This window comes from Pteropus vampyrus, unplaced genomic scaffold, assembly GCF_000151845.1.
Source record: "Pteropus vampyrus isolate Shadow unplaced genomic scaffold, Pvam_2.0 Scaffold76, whole genome shotgun sequence".
Taxonomy (NCBI): domain Eukaryota; kingdom Metazoa; phylum Chordata; class Mammalia; order Chiroptera; family Pteropodidae; genus Pteropus; species Pteropus vampyrus.
Genome location: NW_011888857.1, coordinates 8,057,541 through 8,080,477, shown reverse-complemented (window position 1 = coordinate 8,080,477; position 22,937 = coordinate 8,057,541). Strand labels below are relative to the sequence as shown.

The window sequence follows — 22,937 nt, the reverse complement described above, 5'->3', positions numbered from 1 at the left end:
TGCAATGTCTAGAGGGTAAATACATGAAAGTAGATAAAACCACAGTACATTCTAGTATGCTGGAAGATGACTTTAGACATTGAGTTGGCACAGTTACTGGAAAGAACTCTAATGTGTCTATCAGAAGACCCAGGACACAGTCCTTGCTCTAACATGTACTAGCCGTGTAACCCCTTAGCCATATCTGTACATCAGTTTCTTCTTTCATAAAATGAGAATAACTATTTCCGTCTTGCAATTATATGGCATGACCTATGGGAAGAAAAAGCTTTTAAAAACTTTGAAACAATATATAAATATAAGGTCAGCAGTAAAATTGATTTTATGCTTTTGAGCACTTTATTGCTTTGAGCACTTTAGGGGAAAATGCCACTGACAATTATTTTTTCTTTAGTCCATAATCCTTAACCAAATGCCTGCAACCTTATACATATTTAACATGAAATTTAGGATGTAGAATAAGTTAATCGACACTGTTCTTATTCTAACTTACTATCAGAGTTAAGCCTTCCAATCAGTAGCCTATGAATTGTTATCTACATGTACTCCTGTGTTCCTCCTTATTATCTATATGAGGACAATCTCTTACGTTATGGTGAATATTTATAGCACCTAGTACGCAGAACCTTGTGCAGAGCAGACTTTTAGTAAAAATTTATTGGAATCAATGTTGTCATCTGAAAGATATTTGAAGGGCATGACAGTAAATTAATCAGTGGAGTAGAATACTCTGATAGACAAATGACTAAAGTATTCAAATAGCATAAAGATTGTCATAAATAAGAAAAATCAAGTAGATTTTTAATTAAATTTATTGGAGGTGACATTGGTCAATAAAATTATATAGGTTTCAAGTGTACAATTCAATAATACATAATCTATATATTACATTGTGTGAGTGCTCTCTGAATTAGTACCAATTTAAGGAAGACATTTCTAAGTTACTCATTGATGGAACTGGCTGCCTTGTGAGGTAATAGAGCACCTGCTAGGGCCAGACAGCTATGTGTTTGAGATGTTGTTAAGCTAACTCGACCTTTGAATGTCAGAGAGGACTAACTTGATTTATGTTTTCCTTCCATACCTGGTTATCAATGAAAAACAGCTACATATATGTGTGTCTTTCATTAACACCTACACCTTAAACTACTGTAGCTCTGGGACATTTTCTTATGTGGGCAAAAATGCTGCTGGCCATTAGGATGGTGAGGCTTGATTAGGAAAGCACCTACAAAGAATTACTCCCTCTTCTTTCATTGTTGGCCCCAGGACTTGGGGGCAGTCTAATTGGCTCAGGGTTGCCCTAATTGCCCACTTGTTCCTACTCAGTGGCTAATCTATTCACACCTTTTCTAAAAGACTCAGAGATCTCCATAGGTGTATCCACACTGTTAATGCATTAAAGTGTTTATAGTCTCTGGAGGGTATAGTTTTTTTTTTTAAATATCCTAAACCTAGTTTACAACTGCTATTAGATACTTCAGTCCAACACTTGCGAGTTTGAGTCTCAGACCGGCCACTTGATAGCTCTTTGACAGTGGGCACGATATTTAACCTCTGTAAGCCTCAGCTTCCTTATTTGCAAAATAGAGTTAACAAATCCTCTAACACTGAGCTGCCTTGTAGAGTCCATGAAGTAATGCATGTGAACTCATTGACACAGTACCTGCCACAAGATAGATGCTCAATAATGTTAATTAATGCTATTGTAAATGATTATTATTTTCTAATAATTAGATTCTAAAGCTCTGTGTTTTCTTTACTGCAGACATTGACGAATGTGCCTTAAGAACACATACCTGTTGGAATGATTCTGCCTGTATCAACTTAGCAGGGGGCTTCGACTGCCTCTGTCCCTCTGGGCCCTCCTGCTCTGGTGACTGCCCCCATGAAGGAGGACTGAAGCGCAATGGGCAGGTGTGGACCCTGAAAGAAGATAGGTGTTCTGTCTGTTCCTGCAAGGTAAGACCAATGTGGTTCAGCAGAAATTTTAACCGTTCTTTCTCCTCCTCCCATTATTCTTTCCCTCCCTACCTCTTTCCCGCAATTTGTTAACTCATGTGTGTCCTGTAGTTCCTGAGAATTCTTCTCCTATCCTAATCGATGCTATAGCTAATGATGATGCTGAGTAGCAGGCAAACCTGCTCTTAGTGAAAAGTGAGGTATAGGGTTAAGAAGAGACTGCAGAGCATAGGGGTTGCACGGCAGAGAAGCCAATCAGAGATTTGTCTCCAGTAGTCAGAGACAGGTGGACTGCATTCTGAACAAATGATAATGATAGTACAAGGCCTTCTGGTAAATGATGTCTTCTTTGTTATTCTCTGTGCCGGGCTATTAAAGTTGTTTGGAAATGAGTCTAATGCTTATGAAAACAAGCATCGACTAGTTTTGCTTTATGCTTTGCAGAATGGACCTATCAAAGTATTTGATTTCTTTGTGCTTTATTTCATCTTTTATTGATCTTTCCTATTTATTTTCCTTTGATATTGCTTTCCTGTAGCTCTTACATAGTATTGTCTTTTTGGATGGGACTGTTTAATCTTGGACTTTAAAGGCATGGGAACCATGAGAAATTCCTTGCTTAGTTCCCTCTTAGAGAGCTGGTCTCCTGAGAATGTCATGGTACCCCTTAGAAACAGAGTTGAAGTGAACCTTGAAAAGTCTTCCAGTTCATTTACCTGCCTTCAAGTCTGCCACCCCTCCAACAGACCTGAGGGTACCTATTTAGGAAAGCTTTATTATCAATTCTTTAGATCATTGCCCCATAACACCCTTTTTTCCCTTATACATAAACCTACTTTGACATATCCAGACTTAAGTCTATTGCCCATTTATGGAGCACTTCCCATGTTCCAAGCACCCTGTAATTTAAAAACAGCATCACATTTAATATTTCATCACATTTGAAAAATGTAGAATTTGAGTTTCTAAGTAATGTGCCCTAAATGCCACAAGATAGAAATGTATAAGCTAGGACGTGAATTCCACTTGTTTGCCCCAAATTTTATAGTTTTCTCATCTTGCCACATGTCCTATAACACTCTAGATGATATCTGTTGATATAGTTGATATATGTAAAACCATTTAAGCCATCAGTCAATCCAACTTGACTGAGCTCAAACTCTCAACTCAGTACTACGTTAATTATTGTGTGAGACATTCCCTCAAGAATTTTTAAGTTGTTCAATAAAATATTTAACCATGTGGCACTGACTCAGAGGGAAAAATGTTGTAAAAGAAGAAGCTTATTGTGAGTTAGAATTGTTGAGGCCTTATTGAAGAAGTTGGCAATTAGACTTCTATTCAGAAGCAAAACATGGATGAATTTCTTTACTAGTTATTTTTTAGAAAATACTGTTTTTCCAAACAAATACTGACCCCAACCTGACCCCAAATCCTTGTTTAGGCTTTCTAGATTTCCATACCTGGAATATACAAAGAACTTTAGTTGAGTCTTGACTAAGGTGAAACCAAAATTTCTTTTTCAGGTTTTGTCTGATATAAATATTGCTACTCCAGCTTTTTTTTTTTTCACTTATGTTTGCATGAAATATCTTTTCCATCCCTTTACTTTCAATCTGTATGTGTCTTTTGATATGAAATGGCCCTTTTATAAGCAATATATGTACTGGTATTGTTTTTTAATTCATTCAACCACCCTCTGTCTTTTTATTTGAGCATTTAATTCATTGATGTTTTAAGTAATTTTTGATAGGTGTGTAGTTATTGCCATTTTAGCGATTGTTTTCTGATTGTTTTTGTACGTCGTCTTGGTCTCTTACATGTTGACAACTTTCTATTATGTTGTTTTTAGAATCCTTTTTCTTTATTTTTCATATGTCTCATAGATTTCTGGTTTATGGTTACCATGTGCTTCATATACACCAACCTATGTTTATAGCAGTTTATTTTAAGTTGATGGTCACTTAAGTTTGAACACATTCTAAAATCACTACAAAGTTTACTCCTTCCCCATTTATGATTTTGTCATTATTTTTTACTTTTGTATATCCCTTAAATTATTGTTGTAATTACACATGATCTCCCTACCTTTGCCTTTATCTTTGTATTAGCTTTATAGTTGGTTGATCCATTACTTTTACTGTTTGCCTTTGCAGTGAGAATTTTTTTCTCTCCTACATTTTCTTATTCATATTTTTGACCTTTTCTTCTTAAAGAAGGCCCTTTAACGTTTTTTTGCAATACTGATTTAGTAGTGATGAACTCTTTTACTTTTTTCTTGTCTGGGACACTTTCTTTCTCTTTTGGTTCAAATGATAGCCTTACCTGTTATCTTGGTTGTAGGTCTTTGTTTTTTATCACTTTGAATATTTCTTGACAATCTCTTGCATGCAAAAGTTTCTACTGAGAAATCAGCTGTTAGTCTTATGAGGTGCCCTTGTATATAACTAACTGCTTTTCTCTAGCTACTTTTAAGATTCTCTCTTTGTCTTTAATTTTTGGCATTTTAATTATGATGTGTTGTTGTGGGCCTGTTTGTGTTTCTCTTGTTTAGAACTCTCTGTGCTTCCTAGACTTATATGTCTATTATTTTTCCAGGTTAGGGATGTTTCTAAATCATTATTTCTTCAATTAGGGTTTCAATCATTTGCTCTATCTTTTTTTGATAGCCCTATGATGCGAGTATTGGTCCACTTGATGTTGTCCCAGAGGTTCCTTAAACTTTCATTATTTTTTGATTCTTTTTCTTTTTGTTGTTCCAATTGGCTGTTTTTCACTACCTTGACATCCAGATTATTGAAGCTGTGCTGCCTTATCTAATCAGATCTTGATTCCTGCTAATGTATTCCACATTCAGTTATTATATTATTGATTTTTGACTGGTTCCTTTTTATAGTATCTCTTTGTTGAAGTTATCTCTGATTTTATCTACTCATTCTCCAAATTCATTGAGCATCCTTATAACCAGTGTTTTGAACTCTGAATCTGGTAGGTTGCTTGCCTCCATTTTGTTTAATTCTTGTTCTGGAATTTTGTCCTGTTCTTTCATTTGGCACATATTTCTTTGTCTCCTCAGATTTTGGCTGGCTCCCTGTGTGTTTGTTTATATGTATTAGATCTTCTATGTCTCCCAGTCTTGTTAGAGTGGCCTTTTATAATATGTGTCCTATGAGACCTAGCGACATAGTCTCCCTGGTCACCTGAGCCAGGTGCTGCAGGGTCATCCCTGTGTAGGATATGTGTGCCCTCCTGTTATAGTTGAGACTTGGCTGCTGTTGGCACATCATTCAGTTGAGTTGAGCCTCAGGCTGTCTGTGAATTTGGGCTGTTTTTACAGAAGACAAACTATTGTGTGAGGCTGACCTCACAAAGCAGGATTTGCATTAGTGTGGCTTTGGTACCAGCCGAGTCCACTCTTTGGGTGTGACATTGTGGAGTTCATTGGGCGGTGCTCTGGTGGTCTGAAGCCGGCCACCAGGTATGTTGGTTCCGGAGCCTCTTGGGAGGGATTCTTTTGCAGACCAAGTTCAGGCACCATTTGTGCCTTGCTTGTGACCACCTCATGGGAGCTACAAATTGAACTGCAGTCACTTGCTGGTAGTGCTGGTCTTAGAGGCACTTGGGAGTAGCTATACTGTGAACCAACACTGGTGCCAGGTTTGGGACCTTGGTGGACACCGCAATATGAGCTTAGTTTAGCTGCCATTTGTGCTGCGCTTGTGGCCACTTAGTTGGCTTTACATTCCAAGCCAGCATAGGCCACAGCCTATGCCAGGCTTGAGACCTCCCGGTGAGAGTTACAATGCTAGTTGTGACTAATTGCCTCTTATGTCAGGCTTGAGGCTGCATAGCAAGAGGTATAGGGCATGCCAAAGCCAGCCACTGCTTATTTAGGGTTTGTGGACATTTGAGAAATTTTAGGAAAGTCTACGGCATGAGCTGAGGCAGAGTGCTTCAGTGAAAAAGCCATTGGAAGTGGCTCCAACTGAGCATGTAAGTAGGGTAGGGCAGGTTTTCAGGAAATCAGCAGGGCAGGGTGAAAGGCACCAGATTAAAGGAGAGCACAGATTTGTTGCCTGCCTGTACTGGGCTGGCTGTATGGGAGGAGCACTCAACAAAGAAATAATGGCTCCTGCCAGCACTGCCATCCTTGGAGAGAGCTGCCCTGACCCCTGCCCCTCCAAATCTAGCCCTGCAGCTAGTCAAATTAATTTCTCCCTGTGTGTCCTGGAGCTTTTTGAACTGCTGCTCCAGTGCTGGAGCCTAGAGTGAGTGAGTTTGTGAGTGAATAAGTCTATGTGCATGTCCCTTAAGAAGACACCTAGGTCTCTAGCGGCCCTTGTCTCACTCAGATGCAATCTCTAACAGTTTCACAGTCAGATGGTACAGTGACTCCTCTTCTTGGCACTGGTGATCTGGGCTGGGGAGCCCTGTGTGGTGCTGGGATCTCTTGCTCCTCAGGGGAGACCTCTGCTGCTAAGCTAGTCCTCCTAATTTTTAATTGCTATAATGAGGGTGTGGGACCTGCCCATTCTGTGTCTCTGCCCCTCCTACCAGTCTCCTCTTGGCTTCTGCTTTATATTTTCAATTTTAAGACTTTTGTTCAGCTTGTCTTCAGGTGGATCCTAATGATTCTATAAACTAGTCGTAATTTTGATGTGATTGTGAGAGGAGGCACGCACAAAGTTTTCCTACTCTGCCATCTTGACTAGAGGTCCATAAGAGTTCTGTTCTTTCTTAATAAGAAAAAAATCTCAAGTACTTAACCATCCAAATGGATTATTACAATGGCATCATCCTGGAGGTTAAGAAGTAAAACTCAAGGTTGGAATATAAAGTACTGGCTTTTTGATCATATCCTTACTGTTTCAAATTCAAATAAAACCAAATCACACAAACCAACAAAGGGCCAAGGCTTACTGTTAAAAGAAGCAGGGTCAAAGTTTTCTTAAAAGTCCACTTTCCTCTATGAGATCAGTGCACCAGGTTAGCTACTAGTGTTTCATGCCAATTGAAAAAGAGGTCTTGAAACATGTCCATAGCTGAGTGGAGTTCAGCGATAAAACTAGGCTTGCATAAGTGGGTTTGGGCTTTTGTTTAGATATCATGTGTTTCCTTGTCAGTGACAATGATTCTGTGCACCTTTGGACCACTTAGATGATTGGGCACAGAACGAGTGCTGAACTGTTTAGAGTCCAGGTTCCTCCAGCATTATCCAGACCACAGAAACCCAAGTGAAAATAGTTCTTTCTCTGGGCTGGATCTCTAAATCTTAGTTAAAGCCCAGCTTCTTTTCATAGATACCCAACTGTGGCTCTTCCATTTATAAATTTGTCCAGGGCCTTAGGAAGACATCTTTATTTTCTACATGTGGTACATGGGAAAATACATCAGGTTTATTAGTGTCTAGGAAATGCAGCTTTTTAATATGAGTGGCTGTGTTTCATATTGAAGATCATGGAGATGAATAGTGAAATGAATATACACACAATTAACCACCTGTTGTGCCATGGTAGAGTCATGAAAAGTTTGTTGTGAGAACTTAGAAAAAGGAAATATGCAGTTCTAGGAAGATGCAGAGAAAAATAGGGAATGACTTCACAGAGTAGGTGACCTTTGAGTAAGACCTTAAAGCAGGGTCCCCAACCCCTAGACCATGGACCGGTACTGTGGCCTATTAGGAACTGGGCCACACAGCAGGTGAGCCACAGGTAAGCGAGCAAAGCTTTATCTGTATTTTCAGCCACTCCCTAGCACTAGTGTCACTGCCTCGGCTTTATCTCAGATCATCAGGCATTAGATTCTTATAGGAGCATGGGTCCCTGGTGCCAAAAAGGTTGGGGGCTACTGATCTAGGAGTTCTGTCAAGGAACAGAGTCTCCATTCATTCCCCCGACTTCATCTTCCTGTCGTGCTGTTCCAAACCCTGCCTTTTCATTGCAGGAGCTTGAGGTTTATACCATGTTAATCCCCCAATTGATTGGGTGCTTTGATTCTTAATTAGTGGTTGTCAAAACTTCCCTTGCACTAGAATCACCTAGAGGGCTTATTAAACTTTGATCACTCTTAGACTCTGCAGCTCAGTAGGTCTGGGTTTGGGCACAACAATTTGCATTTGTAACTAATTCCTAAGAGATTCTAATGGTCCTGGTCAGAGGACTACACTTTGAGAACCACTGCCCCAAGAATTCTTCTGATCTCAGTTTGTCCAAAATCATTTTTTCCCTCCCTCTGGCCTCCTCATGATACAAAATCATTGTTATAAAAGTCCAGATTGGAGTATAGTTCCTGTTTTCTTTCTTTCTTTCTTTCTTAATTAATTTACTGCATGGGAAAGTCATTTCCTCTCTCTAAACCTGGTTTCCACATTTTTAAAATAAGGCAGTTGGATTAAATGACTGCTAAATTTTTTTAACCCGAGGTGCTAATTAGAGAGGGCTGCTGGACTAGATTGTGGGGGATAACCTGAAGGAAAAATTAATATTTTGTAAAAAGACTGAATATCACAGCCCAATGTGTTTGTGTGTGAGAAGGTAGAACAGATGAGTCTAGAGTGCCATTTCTAATTTTATACTTTATATCAAGGATCAAAAAACTTTTTCTGTAAATGGCCAGATTGGCTTTCCATACTATAAGGTCATTGTCTCTAAGACTCAACTCTGACACTGTAGTATGAATGCAGCTATAGGAATGTGTAAATGAATGAGGGAAGGTATGTTCATAAAAACAGGTGACTGTGGAATTTGGACTCTGGGCGTCAAGTTTACCAAACCCTGGTTTATATTATTATTCAATTTAAATAAATAATTTTACCTAAGTCTACCTTCTTGATTTAAAAGTTTTGAAACAAAAGCAGAAAGAAAAATAGTGATATTATGTAATCTGGAGTAAATGTATCAATGTGTTGATTATTCAGTAATAAAATGTTTAATTTATATTAGAAAACCTATAATTTTCCAAGACATAAGAATTTTTTGTTATTTGCTAGGAAAGTGTATTTTCCTGCTTTTTAAAATTCAGAAGCAATTTAAATATTCCAATACTTATTGTTTATAACTGAACTTTCATTATAAAACTGCATAAAGCATTTATCTCTAGTGGTTAAAGGGTGGGAAAATACATCTTTGGCATTTAAGTGGGGATTGTTCTGACCACTCCAGCTGGTATAGAGGTCAGGCTCTGGGAAAGACCCCAGAGATCTATGGCAAGAAGGATTACTCACCATCACTTTGCTCCGTTCTCTTGCCAAATTTGGATTCTAGCAGCTGTGCTCTGTGCACTGAGGTTTTATAATGGCATTCTCGTTGAATTAATGGAGCCACCTGTGACATTTTCATTATTAAAAATGATTTTCTTGACAGTTACCCTGTAATTCAAAGCCAAAGTGAACATAGCCATTGTTCTGAACATGTTAGAGACTAAGAGGGGCCTATTTGGCATTTTCACATAATTGATGAGATGTAAATTGCTTTACTTTGCACTAACCCTGGAAGTTATTCACAATTCTTATTCATCCTTTTAATCAACACTTGGGGAGAAACCTGACATTCTGATTGGATCTCACTACTTATTGTACAGTAGCCTCTTTTAAAAGAATCTATTCCTGTGTTTGACATTGTTCACTGCCATAGCCATGTGGGCTTCTGAGGCCTGGTCCTTTGATACTTGGGGACGGTAATACTGTGCTCTCTGTAGTGCAGCTGACCAAATGATGTCATGTTGTAGCTATTATAACTTTTTTTAGCTTCTGTTGGTTAAAGTCAACCCCTAGGGAGTCATTTTAAGCAATGGTTACACAAGCAAAATAGTGAGTTCAAATAATGGTATATGAGCTATCAGCCAAAGACCTATTGGAAAATTCCTAGGTTCTGGAAACTTCTTTGTCCAGACTAGCTGAATTCTGATTTAGTTAACCTGCTTAATTAAATATCTTGCTCTCTTTCTACAAACACATGCATATGTGTGTATATGTACATGAATAAGTATATATGTATGTTTTTATGTGTATATATTTTGTTAACATAAAGTTTTTCAGGGCTGAGAGACCAAGAAAGGGGCTGACAACTCCAGCATTACATTATGAGTTTATTAAGGGAATGTACATACGAATGGCGATGAGAAAATATGGATATCCACCACACCATGAGGCAGGTGCTAAGGGGCTATATAGGACAGGGTAGGATGGATAGGGATACTGGGGCATGGCCCACCCCAGATAAGGAGAAAATACCTTACATACTTGCTTGGGGCAAGGCAAAGGCCTTTTTCAGGAACCAGCACAAACCAGTACCTATAGGCCAAAGAGAAAGAATGGATCAGACAGTATCTGAGGAGACTTAGGGGAAATAATCTCGGTTCTGCCCCAGATCTAACTAGCAGATCCAGCAGCACTCAGGCAGCTGTCACATTGTGGAAGAGTCCTTCCTTTACATGTATATAAATCTTTCATTCTTTGGTATTTTGGAACATTATGATTTCTTGTCATTTCTTTTTTTTTTTTAATTAAATGTATTGGGGTAACATTGGTTAATAACATTATATATATTTCAAATGTATAACTGTATACTGTATTGTGTGCTCACCAGAAGTCTAGTCTCCTTTCATCATACATACTGAGGCTCATTTAACCTCTTCATCTTCCCACAACCCCCTTTCCTTCTGGGAACCACCATTCTGTTATCTGTATTTGTAAACTGATTTGTCGATTTGTTGCTTTTTGTTTTACCTCCCACATATAACTGAAATTATGTGGTACTTGTTCCTTTCAGCCTGACTTATTTCACTTAACATAATTCTCTCAAGATTCACCCATATTGTCATAAATGTCAATACTTCATACTTTTTATGGCTGAATAATATTCCTTTATATATACATATCACAACTTTTTGATCTAATAATCTATCGAAGGACACTTAGGTTGTTTCCATGTTTTGCTACCATGTATAATGCTGCAGTGAACATAAGTGCATGCATATCCTTACAAATAAATGTTTTTACATTTATCAGGTGGATAACCAGAAGGGAATTGCTGGATTATATGGTAGTTCTATTCTTAATTTTGGGGGGAAACTCAATGATGTTTTCCATAGCAGCGGCACCAATTTACATACCCACCAGCAGTGTAAGAGGGTTCCTTTTTTCCTACATCCTCTCCAACACTTGTTATTTCCTGTCTTATTGATAATAGTCATTCTAACAGGTGTGAGGTAGTATCTCATTGTAGTTTTAATTTGTATTTCCCTTATATCTAATGAGGTTGAACATCTTTTCATATATCGGTTAGCCATCTGTATATCTTCCTTGGAAAACTGTCCATTCAGTTCTCTGCCAGATTGTTTTTGTTATAGATTTGTATCAGTTCTTTATATATTTTGCATATTAGCCCCGTATCAAAGGTGTTGTGTACAAATATCTTCTCCCATTCAGTTGGTTGTCTTTTTGTTTTCTTGATGGTTTCTTTTGCTGTGAAGAAGCTTTTTAGATCGATGTGGTCCTGTTCATTTATTTTTTCTTTTCCCTTTCCTTTAGGGTCTAGTTCACAACCCCGCCCCCGACCAAGGTCTATAAGTTTAGTGCCTATATTTTTCTTCTATGTACTTTATTGATTCAGGTCTTATACTCAAGTCTTTATTCATTTTGAATTAATTTTTGTATATGGTGTCAGACAGCAGTCAAGTTTCATTATTTTGCACGTGGCTTTACAGGTTTTTCAATACCATTTATTGAAGGGTCTTCGCTTTCTCCATTGTATGTTTTCGGCTCCTTTGTTGAAAATTAGTTGCCCATTCATGTATGTGGGTTTATTTTTGAGCTCTCAAGTTTATTCCATTGATCTGTGTGTCTGTTTTTCTGCCAATAACATACTGTTTTGATTATTGTAGTTTTGTAGTGTAGTTTGAAGTTAGGCAGTGTGATAGCTCTGGCTTTGTTCTTTTTCTCAGGACTCCTTTGGCTCATTGCGGTCCTTTATGTTTCCATATGTATTTGATGATTATTTGTTCTATTTCTGTGAAAAATGCCATTGAGATTTTGATGGAGATTGCATTAAGTGATATGACCATTTTAACAATGTAAATTTTTACAATCCATGAGCACAGGATATCTTTCCATTTTTTTCTGTCTTAAATTTCTTCTAAGAATTTCTTATCGTTTTCAGTATACAGGTCCTTCACTTCCTTTGTAATTTTTGTTGTTGTTGCAGTTGTAAAGGGGACTGGTTTCTTCATTTCTCCTTGATATTTCGTTGTTAGTATATAGGAATGCAACAGATATTTGTATGTTGATTTGTATCCTGCAGATATACTGTATTGTTTATTTCTGATAGTCATATGGCAGAGTTTTTAGGGTTTTCTATATAGAGAGTCATATCTTCTGCAAAAAATGACAATTTTACTTTTTCGTTCCCAATTTAGATGCCTTTTATTTATTTATTTATTATCTTGCCCAATAGTTCTGGCTGGGACTTCCAGAACTGTGTTGAATAACAGTAGTGAGAATAGGCATCCTTGTCTTGTTCCTGATCTTTAGGGGAAAAGTTTTCAGTTTTTCACCATTGAGTATATTAGCTGAGGGTTTGTCATATATGGCCTTTATTATGTTGAGTTACTTTCCTCCTATATCCATTTATTGTTTTAATTATAGGTGGATGCTGTATCTTGCCAAATGCTTTTTTGCATCTATTGATGATTGTAGAATTTTTACTTTTATTTTGTTAGTGTGGTATATCACATTGATTGATTAGTAGAAGTGGAACCATCCTTGTGTCCCTGAAATGAACCTCACTTCATCATGATGTGTGATCCTTTCAATGCATGTTTTTATTTGATTCGCTAATATTTTGTTTAGGACTTTTCTATGTTCATCAGAGATATTGGCCTGTAATTTTCTATTTTTGTGTCATCTTTGATCGGTTTTGGTATTAGGGTAATGTTGCCCTAGTGGAATGAGAAAGGAAATATTTCTGCTCTTCATTTTTTTTTTTAGAAGAATCCGAGGATAAGTATTACATTTTTGAATGTTTGGTAGTATTTGCTAGTGAAGCCATCCTGTCTAGGACTTTTGTTTTTTGGGATGGTTTTCATCACTGTTTCAATTTCCTTAGTAGTGGTCAGTTTATTCCAGTTTTCCAGTTCTTGGTTCATTCTAGGAAGTTTATATATTTCTAAGAATTTGCCCATTTCTTCTAAGTTATAGCCTTTCGCATTATTCTTTATATTCACTTGTATTTCTGTGGTATCTGTTGTAACTTCCCTTTCACTTCTGTTTTTGAGTCCTCTCCCTAGTAAGTCTCCACATATTTGGGTTTTATTCTAGCTTTATTCTTGTAGTTAATTTCCATGTTATACCGTTGTGGTCAGAAAGTACGCTTTGTATGATTTCAGTCTTCTTTTATTTAGATTAGTTTTGTACCATAACATATGGTTTATCCTTGACAATGTTTTATGTGTGCTTTAGAAGAATGTGTATTCAGTTGTTTGGTGATGGAAAGTTCTAAAATTATTAAGTCTATTTAGTCTGATTTCTCATTTAAGGCTGATACTTCCTTATTGACTTTCTGTTTGGTGATCTATCCATTGCTGTCGATTGGATATTCAGGTCCCCTATTATAAGTGTATTTCTGTCAATTTCTCCCTTTAGGACTTTTTTGCTTTATATATTTTGATGCTCTCGCATTAGGCACGTATATGTTAAGTGTTATGTTTCCTTGATGAATTGTCCTGTTTATCATTATAAAATGTTCATCTTTGTTTCTTGTTACCTTTACTCTTAAAAATCTGATTCCATTTGTGTAAGTACTACTATACCCATTTTTCTGGAGGCTGTTTTAAGTATCATCTTTCATCCCTGAACTTTGAGCCTATGATTGTCTTTGGAGCTGAAATGAGCCTCCTGCCAGCAATATATAGGTGGGTCTTATTTTTTAATTCATCCCACTACTCTGGGCCTCTTCATTGGTGAATTCAGTCCATTAACATTTAAGATGATTATTGATATATGAGGACTTACTACAGCCATTTTATTTTTTTTTCTGATTGCTCTGTGTCTCCAGTTCCCCCGCCTCCCCGCAGTGATTCTGTCTGCTCTTTGACAGTTTTAAGTATTTTTTCCTTTGTTTCCTCTTTGTTTTTTGTGTCTCAGGTCTGATTTTTGTATTATGGTTACCATTAGGTTTTTGTAAAATGTCCCATATACACATTAATCCTTTTTTCTTCTGATTGCCTCTCATCTTCATTCACCTATACCCAACCAGTCCCTTTCCACCTCCCTTTTTATGATTTCATTGTCACCAATTATCCCTTTTTATTTTGTGCATTCCTCAGCAAATTGCAGTAGTTATTTTTCATGCCACTTTATAACTTTTGTGTTGTAATTAAATGTTTAGTAACTCAATCTGAAGCAGATTCTTAATTTCCTGCTTCTGTCTCTCAATCATCTTACTCAAAGTTTTGTATACTTTTATCTCTTTGTTTCTGGTATAAGAGCTCCTTTCAACATTTCTTGTAATGGAGGTCTAGTTTGTAGAGTTCGTATTTTTTTTTCGCTTGGTGCCTTGAGAATTGTCGTTAAGTAAGTTTTGACAGTTTGAATAACATATGTCTTGGAGAAGACTTCTTTGCATAATTAGGTTTTCTATTAGCTTCCTCTAAAGTCCAGTTCTTTCTCTAGGCTTGGGAAGTTTTCATCAATAATTTCTTTGAGTAGATTCTCTGCTCCTCTTTCCCTCTCTTGTCCTTCTGGCATACCTACTGTCCTTAGGTTGCCCTTTCTATTGTAGGCACATAGCTTTTAGAGTTCATTTTTTTAATACTCTTGTTTTCCTCTCTTTCCTCTGGACTGCTGTATTTCTAGCGTTCTCTAATGCATTCTTTATTTATCGAGTTTTTCATCCCTTTGGTAAAGCATTTTTTTGGTCATTATTTTTATTTCTGAATTCTCTGTCACTTAATTCAGTTTTCCATGACTTTGGTTCTAGAGAACCAAAATGAAACCAAATTTCATGTTCCCTAGTTACCTTGGTTGTTCGTGATTTGATGGATTGTTTCTGTTTCTGTGCATTTGAAGTAGTGCTCTCTTTTTTGTTCTGTAGATAACTGGTTTGCTGAATAATTCAGCAGGTCGATTGATAGGTAGGGTATATTTTTTGTTTCCTGGTACAGGGTGTTATAGCACAAGTTTTTGTTTTCTTCTACCTGCACTATTTGCACTTCTGCAGCCTCAGTGCAGCTGCACGGCTTCAGTTAAGGAATGTGCCATGTCCTCTCTGTGACCTGCTTGCCTCATTTATGGGGTGCCACCAGTGTAGTGGGGAATGTGATGAGTTGTGGAAAACTGGTTGCGAGTTCCCAGAGCTACTCTATTTTTCTGCTGTGTTTTTGACTTTACGGGGCTCTGCCAGAGCCTGTGAGGGAAAGGAGGCAGGTTCCAATCTTGCATCTCTGCCTTTTTGTTTATAGCTTCCCAGCCACCTCTACCCAGTTGCGCCATGATGGAGTGGGGTGGGGAAGGAGATGCCTTTTACAAGATAGGGACTCCTCTTGCCCCTCTTATACTCCAGGCTGTAGTGTGAGGGCTCTATGCCATGCTTGCTGGAGTCACAGTGGATGCAGAACTGTATCGGCAGCCACTGTCCACGTCACTCCTCCCATCCTACCTCCTTACTTATTTCAATGTGCCCACCTTCAGATGCCCTGATGCATGGATCAGGTGTGTTTGTATGTTCAGCAGGGTCTCCTTGGTGGAGTTACAGCTGTTCAGCTTGTAAGTTTAAAGGGAGAAACAGTGGAGTCTTTTCACTCTCCCGTGATGCTGTCATCACTCCCTGTTTACTTGACATTTCTTATAGTAATAGAGCCAATGCACGCAACTTGAGAGAAAGCATTTTCAACCTGTTAAGTTATGTATGTAGCTAGCATGTCTCCTTTTCATTCTCCTTTGAGAATGTAAAGCATTTAAAGATTTCCACTTTTGCTGACAGTAAGCTTATCTCAGCAAGTCCTATTCAACATTGTTATTAATGAAGTATATGATGACCCTGAGGACAAGTCCATCAAGTTTGCAGATGTCACTAAGCTGTGAAGGAAGACAAACTATAGTGAATGACAGAAACAACATTTAGAAATCACTGTGACAGGTAGGAGAGATGAAATGGATCTAACAGGTGAAATACAATATGGATAAACAAGTTTTTCTCCTGCTCCCCCCAAACTACAGATTGCACAAGATGGGATAGGGCTTTAGTCTTCATGAAGCTCAATATGACATAATCTAAGTAAATACTGAAACAGGCTGCATTAAAGAAAGTACTTAAAGTGACCATGAGTTTCATTTCACTCTGTGTTGGTCAGACCATTACTGAAGAATTATATTTAGTTCTCTAACTCAGCTACCATTTTTGAGAAATGGAGATGTAAATTTCTCAAATTATCAGGTTAAGTGTGATAATGCATAGAAAAAACTTAGCACATTTATGGTACAAATGTTAAGATTATGGTAAATGATGATTATTGGAAATACTCAAAACTATTGAAGAGGAAGGCAACTATAAGTGAAAAGATTCTAAAGTATAGGGACTAGTCAAAAAATTAGAGATGTTTAATGCAGAGATGAGAATGATTCAATGGTGACATAAATGCTGTCTTATAAGAACAAAAGATATGAAATGTGACACAAGGGCTTGGGAATTCTATGATTACCAAAGATGTGACCAAGGATCAATGGTCCGCAGCAATAAGTAGTCCAATTTTTAACATTTAGACATGTGCAGAGGTACATACCTTGAACGACTCCCATAGTGGTAAGTTCCTCAGGACTGGAGAGCTTCAAGCACAAGCTTAATGATATCTGAATATGATTGCTCTAGAGAGGATTTAAGTATAGGTCAAAGAGATTGTATTATGTATCCTTCAAGGTACCCCTGGCCCTGAAATTCCTGTGTAAAAACTCAGCAAGACATTTATAAATGGTGACCACAGTTCTCACCTTATGTTTTCAACTTCATTGTCTGAAATGAGACATTATTGTGAACAGACATACAAATGAGATATACTGCAAATTGTTTTGTATTAATATTCCAGTACTACTGGCCTTCAATTCTTCAAGTATCATTATATAATACCTTTATATTTCAAGCCATTACTTCAGAAATTATACTATGCTTATAACTTGGGGCACTGCCTCAAGGTGGCACCTGATTTTAGTCCCTTGCAATAAGTAACTTAAAGGCTGTCCTATAGAAGAAAAATCGTTTGAAACCAGAAGACCTGGTCGCGTTGCTTTGAGAATTGCTACCTCTGTGATACTGTATACATCGTTTAGCCTCAGTTAATTCTTCTGTAAAAGGACTCAGTCAGAATTCTTCTGAGTTGAGGCAGAGATGAGTGCATTTAAATATGTTAGGTGCTATTGTTATGAACTGGGAAAAGTACAAAGCATTGACTTTTCACTCAAATAAGTTTTTGACCATATCATTTTTATCTGCTCAGTTGAGTTATAGTTTTACTTAGAAATGAAATTTCTAAGAAACATTTAGAAAAAAAGTTTCAAATACATACTGACTTCTTTTATAAACTTAGAAATGTCTCCATTTTTACTTGGAATGCTCTGCAGGCAAGCTCAGAGAAAGACAGTGTGTGTATCTCTTGAAAAAAAGGAATTGACCAGGGGAGTACTTTGACTCTAAAGTGTAGGTTTGGTTTTCATATAGCAGCTATCTTATTGTTTTCTTCATGATGAAACCTCCTTAACCTCATTTCTAAACAGGATGGGAAGATATTCTGCCGACGGACAGCTTGTGATTGCCAGAATCCAAGCGTTGACCTTTTCTGTTGCCCAGAGTGTGACACCCGGGTCACAAGTCAATGTTTAGATCAAAATGGACACAAGCTGTATCGAAGTGGAGACAACTGGACCCACAGCTGCCAGCAGTGCCGATGTCTGGTATGTCAGCTTCCTTTAGGGAGTGTGAGCCCTTTATCTGGAGGGGTTACAAACTCAGTTACCTGTGGGCTTTAGTTTCCCACTGTTTATAATCCAATGCAGGGAGTTTGGGTTCTCTTGCTAAGGAGCATGTGCTCTGCTTGAAGATGTTCAGATTCTGCTATTAAAATACTGTGCAAGACAAAAAAGAACATATTTACAGGACAGATTTAACCCAAGTTATGTTAGTTTACAACTGCTATTTTTTTTAGTAAATCCAGATTAAGAAAAATCTCTGCATGATAGAAAGCTTTCAAAACCTTTGCTAGGACTTGTAGTTCTTATAGAGCCAAATCTTTCATTTCTTTGGACATAACTATTAAAGATTTCAGTGTGAAAATAAAATAATAGAACTAGCAGGGACTGAATCATAAGGCCTAGATTTCAATCCTGGTTTTCCCATGTGCTAACTCTATGTGATTATCTTGGGCAAGTTCTAGCATTTCATTGATCATTTTGCTCTCAGTATACACAAACAGATGAGTACCTATTTCTTAGGGCTTTTATGAAGATTAGAGAATATATGTGAAAGACAAATATAGTACTTGGTGCATAGAAGGTACTTAATTAGTATTATTTCCTAGGTTGAAAATTCTGTTACAGATGCTAAACCTTCATATAGAAGAAATGAAGGCTATTTTAGATTTTAATATAGGAATACTAATGGTATAATCAGATTTAAGATAGTCCAGAGAAAAGGCTTAATTTCTGGACCTGGTTCCTACTGTCTCAAATAATGCCACAAACAAATGTTTCTAAGAATGCAAAGATTGTTAGCATACATTATGATAGTGAATATGATGTTTCATCTCTGAGGACTCATATATATAACTAAGTCAACTTGTAATGGAAATTATTATTTGTATTCCACAGTTAACATTTATTGAAAGTAATGATTTGGTATGTGGATACTGTGTGAAAAACAAATATTCAGAGAAATCATGCTCCAAATTTCTACTGGATTTTCTAAAATCTGGTGAATGTGCAGATAATCTTAATACATTTTTCTTAATCGTTCCTAATACTGAAGGCTATAACTCAGATAAATTAAAATCGTGGCCATTTTTTCAAACTCCCATACAAGGACACACACACAACTATAGAATTAGTTTCCATATCCATCTGGAAATTTTCATGTCTTTTTCAAGAAGCCAGTTATCAAGTGCTCAGAAGAATTGGTATTAATTTTAGATATGAAATTTTCATAGAATTTCAAAATTGTATTCTCTTCCATTCCCAGCCCCTAAGTTTAATATTTCATGGGGAAATTGAAGCAGTTGAACACATAATTACTTAAGAATAATGTAGGTCATATTTAATAAATATTCGTTTGTATGTGCCAGTCTCTGGATGATACAATGGTGGGCTTAATATACATGGCCTACCATGAAGCTGATTGAATAATTAGACATGAGTTTGCATAGATTATAATGAATGTCATGATGAGAGGAGAGGCTACATAAACAGTTCTGCTGGAGCCCCAGTTGCCAGATTCTGAGACCTGCTGGGGCTCCATTTGAACTGTAGTGTATAGTCTACTAGCTATATAGCATATTTAAAACCATTATGAAATGGTTCTGAATTTGCCCAACCTTAACTTTAAATTTGATACCAGCAACTCAGTTTATGATGTTGAATTATTACAGTGCTTCAGGTTTCCCTTTGACCTTAAAAGAGATGAATTTCTCTTTGTACATTAGCCAGTACCTTACCATCTTTTCATTTATTCATTTGATTAGCATTCATTGATCAAACTCGTGCTAAGCATTAGGGAGAGAAAGAAATAAGCCCCAAATCTGAAAGCTCAAAACCTAATGTGGAAATGTACTAATAATTATCATAACATTATAAAAAATTAATTAAGCAGACCCAGAGATAGGACCTCATTTTTCTGGGGCTACAGTATAGATGGTCATCAAAAGCATCTCAGATGAGGTGTTACCTATAGTAGCTCTTCAAGGAGAAAACACATTGTACCCATAATGGTGCTAAAGTAGAAACATTCAGTGAGGACAGTGGTGAGAATTAACCAATGTCGCCATGATAAAAATATAATAATTACTCTGTCCTCTGGGACTTTAGCAACAGAATCGTACATAAGAACAATGATGAGACATTTTTGGCTTTCTCTCCACAGGAAGGAGAGGTAGATTGCTGGCCACTCAGTTGCCCCAATTTGAACTGTGAGTACTCAGCCATTTTGGAAGGAGAGTGTTGTCCCCGCTGTGTCAGTGACCCCTGCCTGGCTGATAACATCGCCTATGACATCAGGAGAACTTGCCTGGACAGCTATGGCATTTCAAGGCTTAGTGGCTCAGTGTGGACAATGGCTGGATCTCCCTGCACAACCTGTAAATGCAAGGTAATTGGATGTCCCGAAGAGAACCATGCTGAGAACACTCACAGGAGGCTCGCTCCTGAGGTTTCTGGATGCACAGGTTCCAGGGGCCATGGTGGAAACACAAGTAGCATTTACTTCTCACAGGAAGTTAATATGTCTGAATGGATCATAGCTGCACTGTGTATAAAGGCAAATTACAAATGAACATAGAATAAAATAGTCCTCTCTCTTGCTTTTAAACTACAGAATTTTAACAATTGAATCTAGGCCAAATTGTGACAGCTTTAAGCTATTTTGACCTATATATTAAAAAGAGAAAAAAGACATGTTTTCATCCTGGAAAATTTTAAAGCTCATTCATGAAGTTCTCAATGTTAGAAAAAAGTGCTCTATGAAGTTGTTTGCTGTTTAATTATCGTGATGACCTGACACTGTTGATACAGGATTTAATTGTGATTATTTTCCCTGTCCTTTTGGAGAATTTCCCTTGAGGCTTCTTCATATGTCTTTAAACACTGACCCCTCCAAAGTTTATGACTATAGCTGACTTGAAGCAAGGGTAAGACAGTGTCAAATCTCTTCCAAGACATCTGTTTAAGATTGCCATGATTAAGCCTGTTAAAAATACTAGTCTATTTGAGTCTATCAAATTCTGCCTCAGCTTCAGGCATCAGTGCAAGGTTCCCACCTTGTCTTGTTATGCTCTTATAAATGTGGATTTTTTTCTCCCTTTTCTGGAAAGTACCATCTTAAGATGCAGCCCCAAAAGAAAAAAAGATATCAAACTTCATATAGCAAAAGTGCCATGGTCCATGTGTACCTTCAGCCCAGCAAACAAAATGATCGGATGTGAAGACCTGTGTTATGTAGTATTAATTCTGGGAGATCAAGTTTGAGATTTATTTGAGGGGGGGAGATTATAGAGGAATATTTTTTACATTAATACATGTAATTGATTTTAATGACTTTCTAGTACTTATGCATCTAAATATGTACTGTTCCCTTCACAGTCACCATAAGAGACTGCAGTTATTCCTACAGGTTCCAACCTTTCTGGAACCCATGTTGGAGTTGCCTTCAGGTTATTGTGGTACTTTTGGTTAGATTTATTAATGGCAAATTATCATTCAGGGGTAAGAAATTACACTGCCAGTAAAACCCTGGAGCGTCTCATAATCCTTTCTCTAGCATTTTTCTATAGCATTCCTGGAGTTTGCCTCAAAATGTAGATGGTAATTTTATATATAAAAGTGCACATTGCTAATTGATTTATCTATGTCTCAATTGCCTAACACTTGTGTCTTGATGCACAGAATGGAAGTGTCTGCTGTTCTGTGGATTTGGAGTGTCTTCATAATAATTGAAGTATTTAAAATGGACTCATCATCGCAGGAGAAAAATGGACAAAATGACCATCCAACATGATGAAGAACAGTAGTTTTTGTTTGTTTTTTTTTTTCTTTTTTACCACAGACAGTTACCAAAGTCTCCATCTGAGGAAGGTGTTTGCCTTTTGGACCTACCACTTTGCTCATTCTTGCTAACTAGTCTAGGTGACCCACAGTGCAGTGCATTTAAGTCTACGGTTGTTAAGAGAAGTTTCCCGTGTTGTAAATCACGTTTCCCTAATGAGATCATTTGCAAATACATTTAAATGATCCCATAGTAAATATTGATGTATTTTTTTTTGGTTTATTTTGTGTACTAACATAAGAGATTCAGTTCCATTTATTTATATTTTCTTAATTTTTGGATCAAATTCTACAAATAAAGTTGCCTGTTGTGATTTTGTCCCACCCACTGCATCCTTAGTATTGCGATCCCTGTGAAATGCATTGATATATGTATGTAGAGTCTAATTGCATCATACTTATACTTCAAACTGTTCAACACAGATGACCATTCAGTTTAAGCTGAAATCAATTATGATAAAGAGGAAGACTACAATTATTTTTAAAAGAACTTTCTACTCTCTACCAAAGTGAAACAAAGCAGCAATGCTTATATTCATTCCTAGCATTAAAAGAGAAAGTATCTTTTCATCAGTTTTATATAGATTTTTTTTTTTTGGTAACTTACAAGGGACTTTCATACCTAGATTAATATGAATTATCATTATAGCACAGGTGAGTGTTCTAGTCCTACATTACAAAAGAGTAAATTAATGTGTCCTGGTCAACCATATTGTTCGATCTAGTAGCCAGTGAAAAGGGACTATAACCTAGAAAGAAATGCCATTAGATTATTATCAGATTTCACAGTAGAAAAATTATAAGACAGGAGAGAATAGTATTCAAAATGTTGAAAGAGAAAAACCATGAGCTAATAATATATCCAGGAAAGTTATTCTTTAGACATGAGAGAGAAATAAAGGCTTTCTCAAACTAAAGCTAAGAGAACTTGCCACCACAAGACCTCCGTTACAAAAAATGTTGAAAGGAGCTCTTATACCAGAAACTAAAATACAAAAGCATACAAAACTTTGAGTAAGATGATTAAGACAGATGCAAGAAACTGCAAATCTACTTCAGAATGGGTTACTAAACAATTATAACAAAGTTAAAAGGGGAAGAAAAGTGGCATTAAAAATAACTATCACTACTGCAATTTGCTAAGGAATGCACAAAATAAAAAGGGATAATTGGTGACAATGAAATC

At 37.0% G+C, this 22,937-nt stretch overlaps 1 protein-coding gene across 1 annotated transcript in view; it reads left to right on the top strand.

Moving 5' to 3' along the window:
* The window catches only part of LOC105293752 (protein kinase C-binding protein NELL1-like), a 282,706-nt gene extending 260,631 nt beyond the window's left edge, over positions 1–22,075 (top strand). The window contains exons 5-8 of the mRNA XM_023532094.1: positions 1,769–1,962; positions 17,723–17,899; positions 20,076–20,300; positions 21,593–22,075. Of these exons, the coding sequence (XP_023387862.1) occupies positions 1,769–1,962; positions 17,723–17,899; positions 20,076–20,300; positions 21,593–21,643 (647 nt within the window). The 3' untranslated portion in view covers positions 21,644–22,075. The remainder of the gene's footprint in view (positions 1–1,768; positions 1,963–17,722; positions 17,900–20,075; positions 20,301–21,592) is intronic.
* Positions 22,076–22,937: the final 862 nt, after the last annotated feature.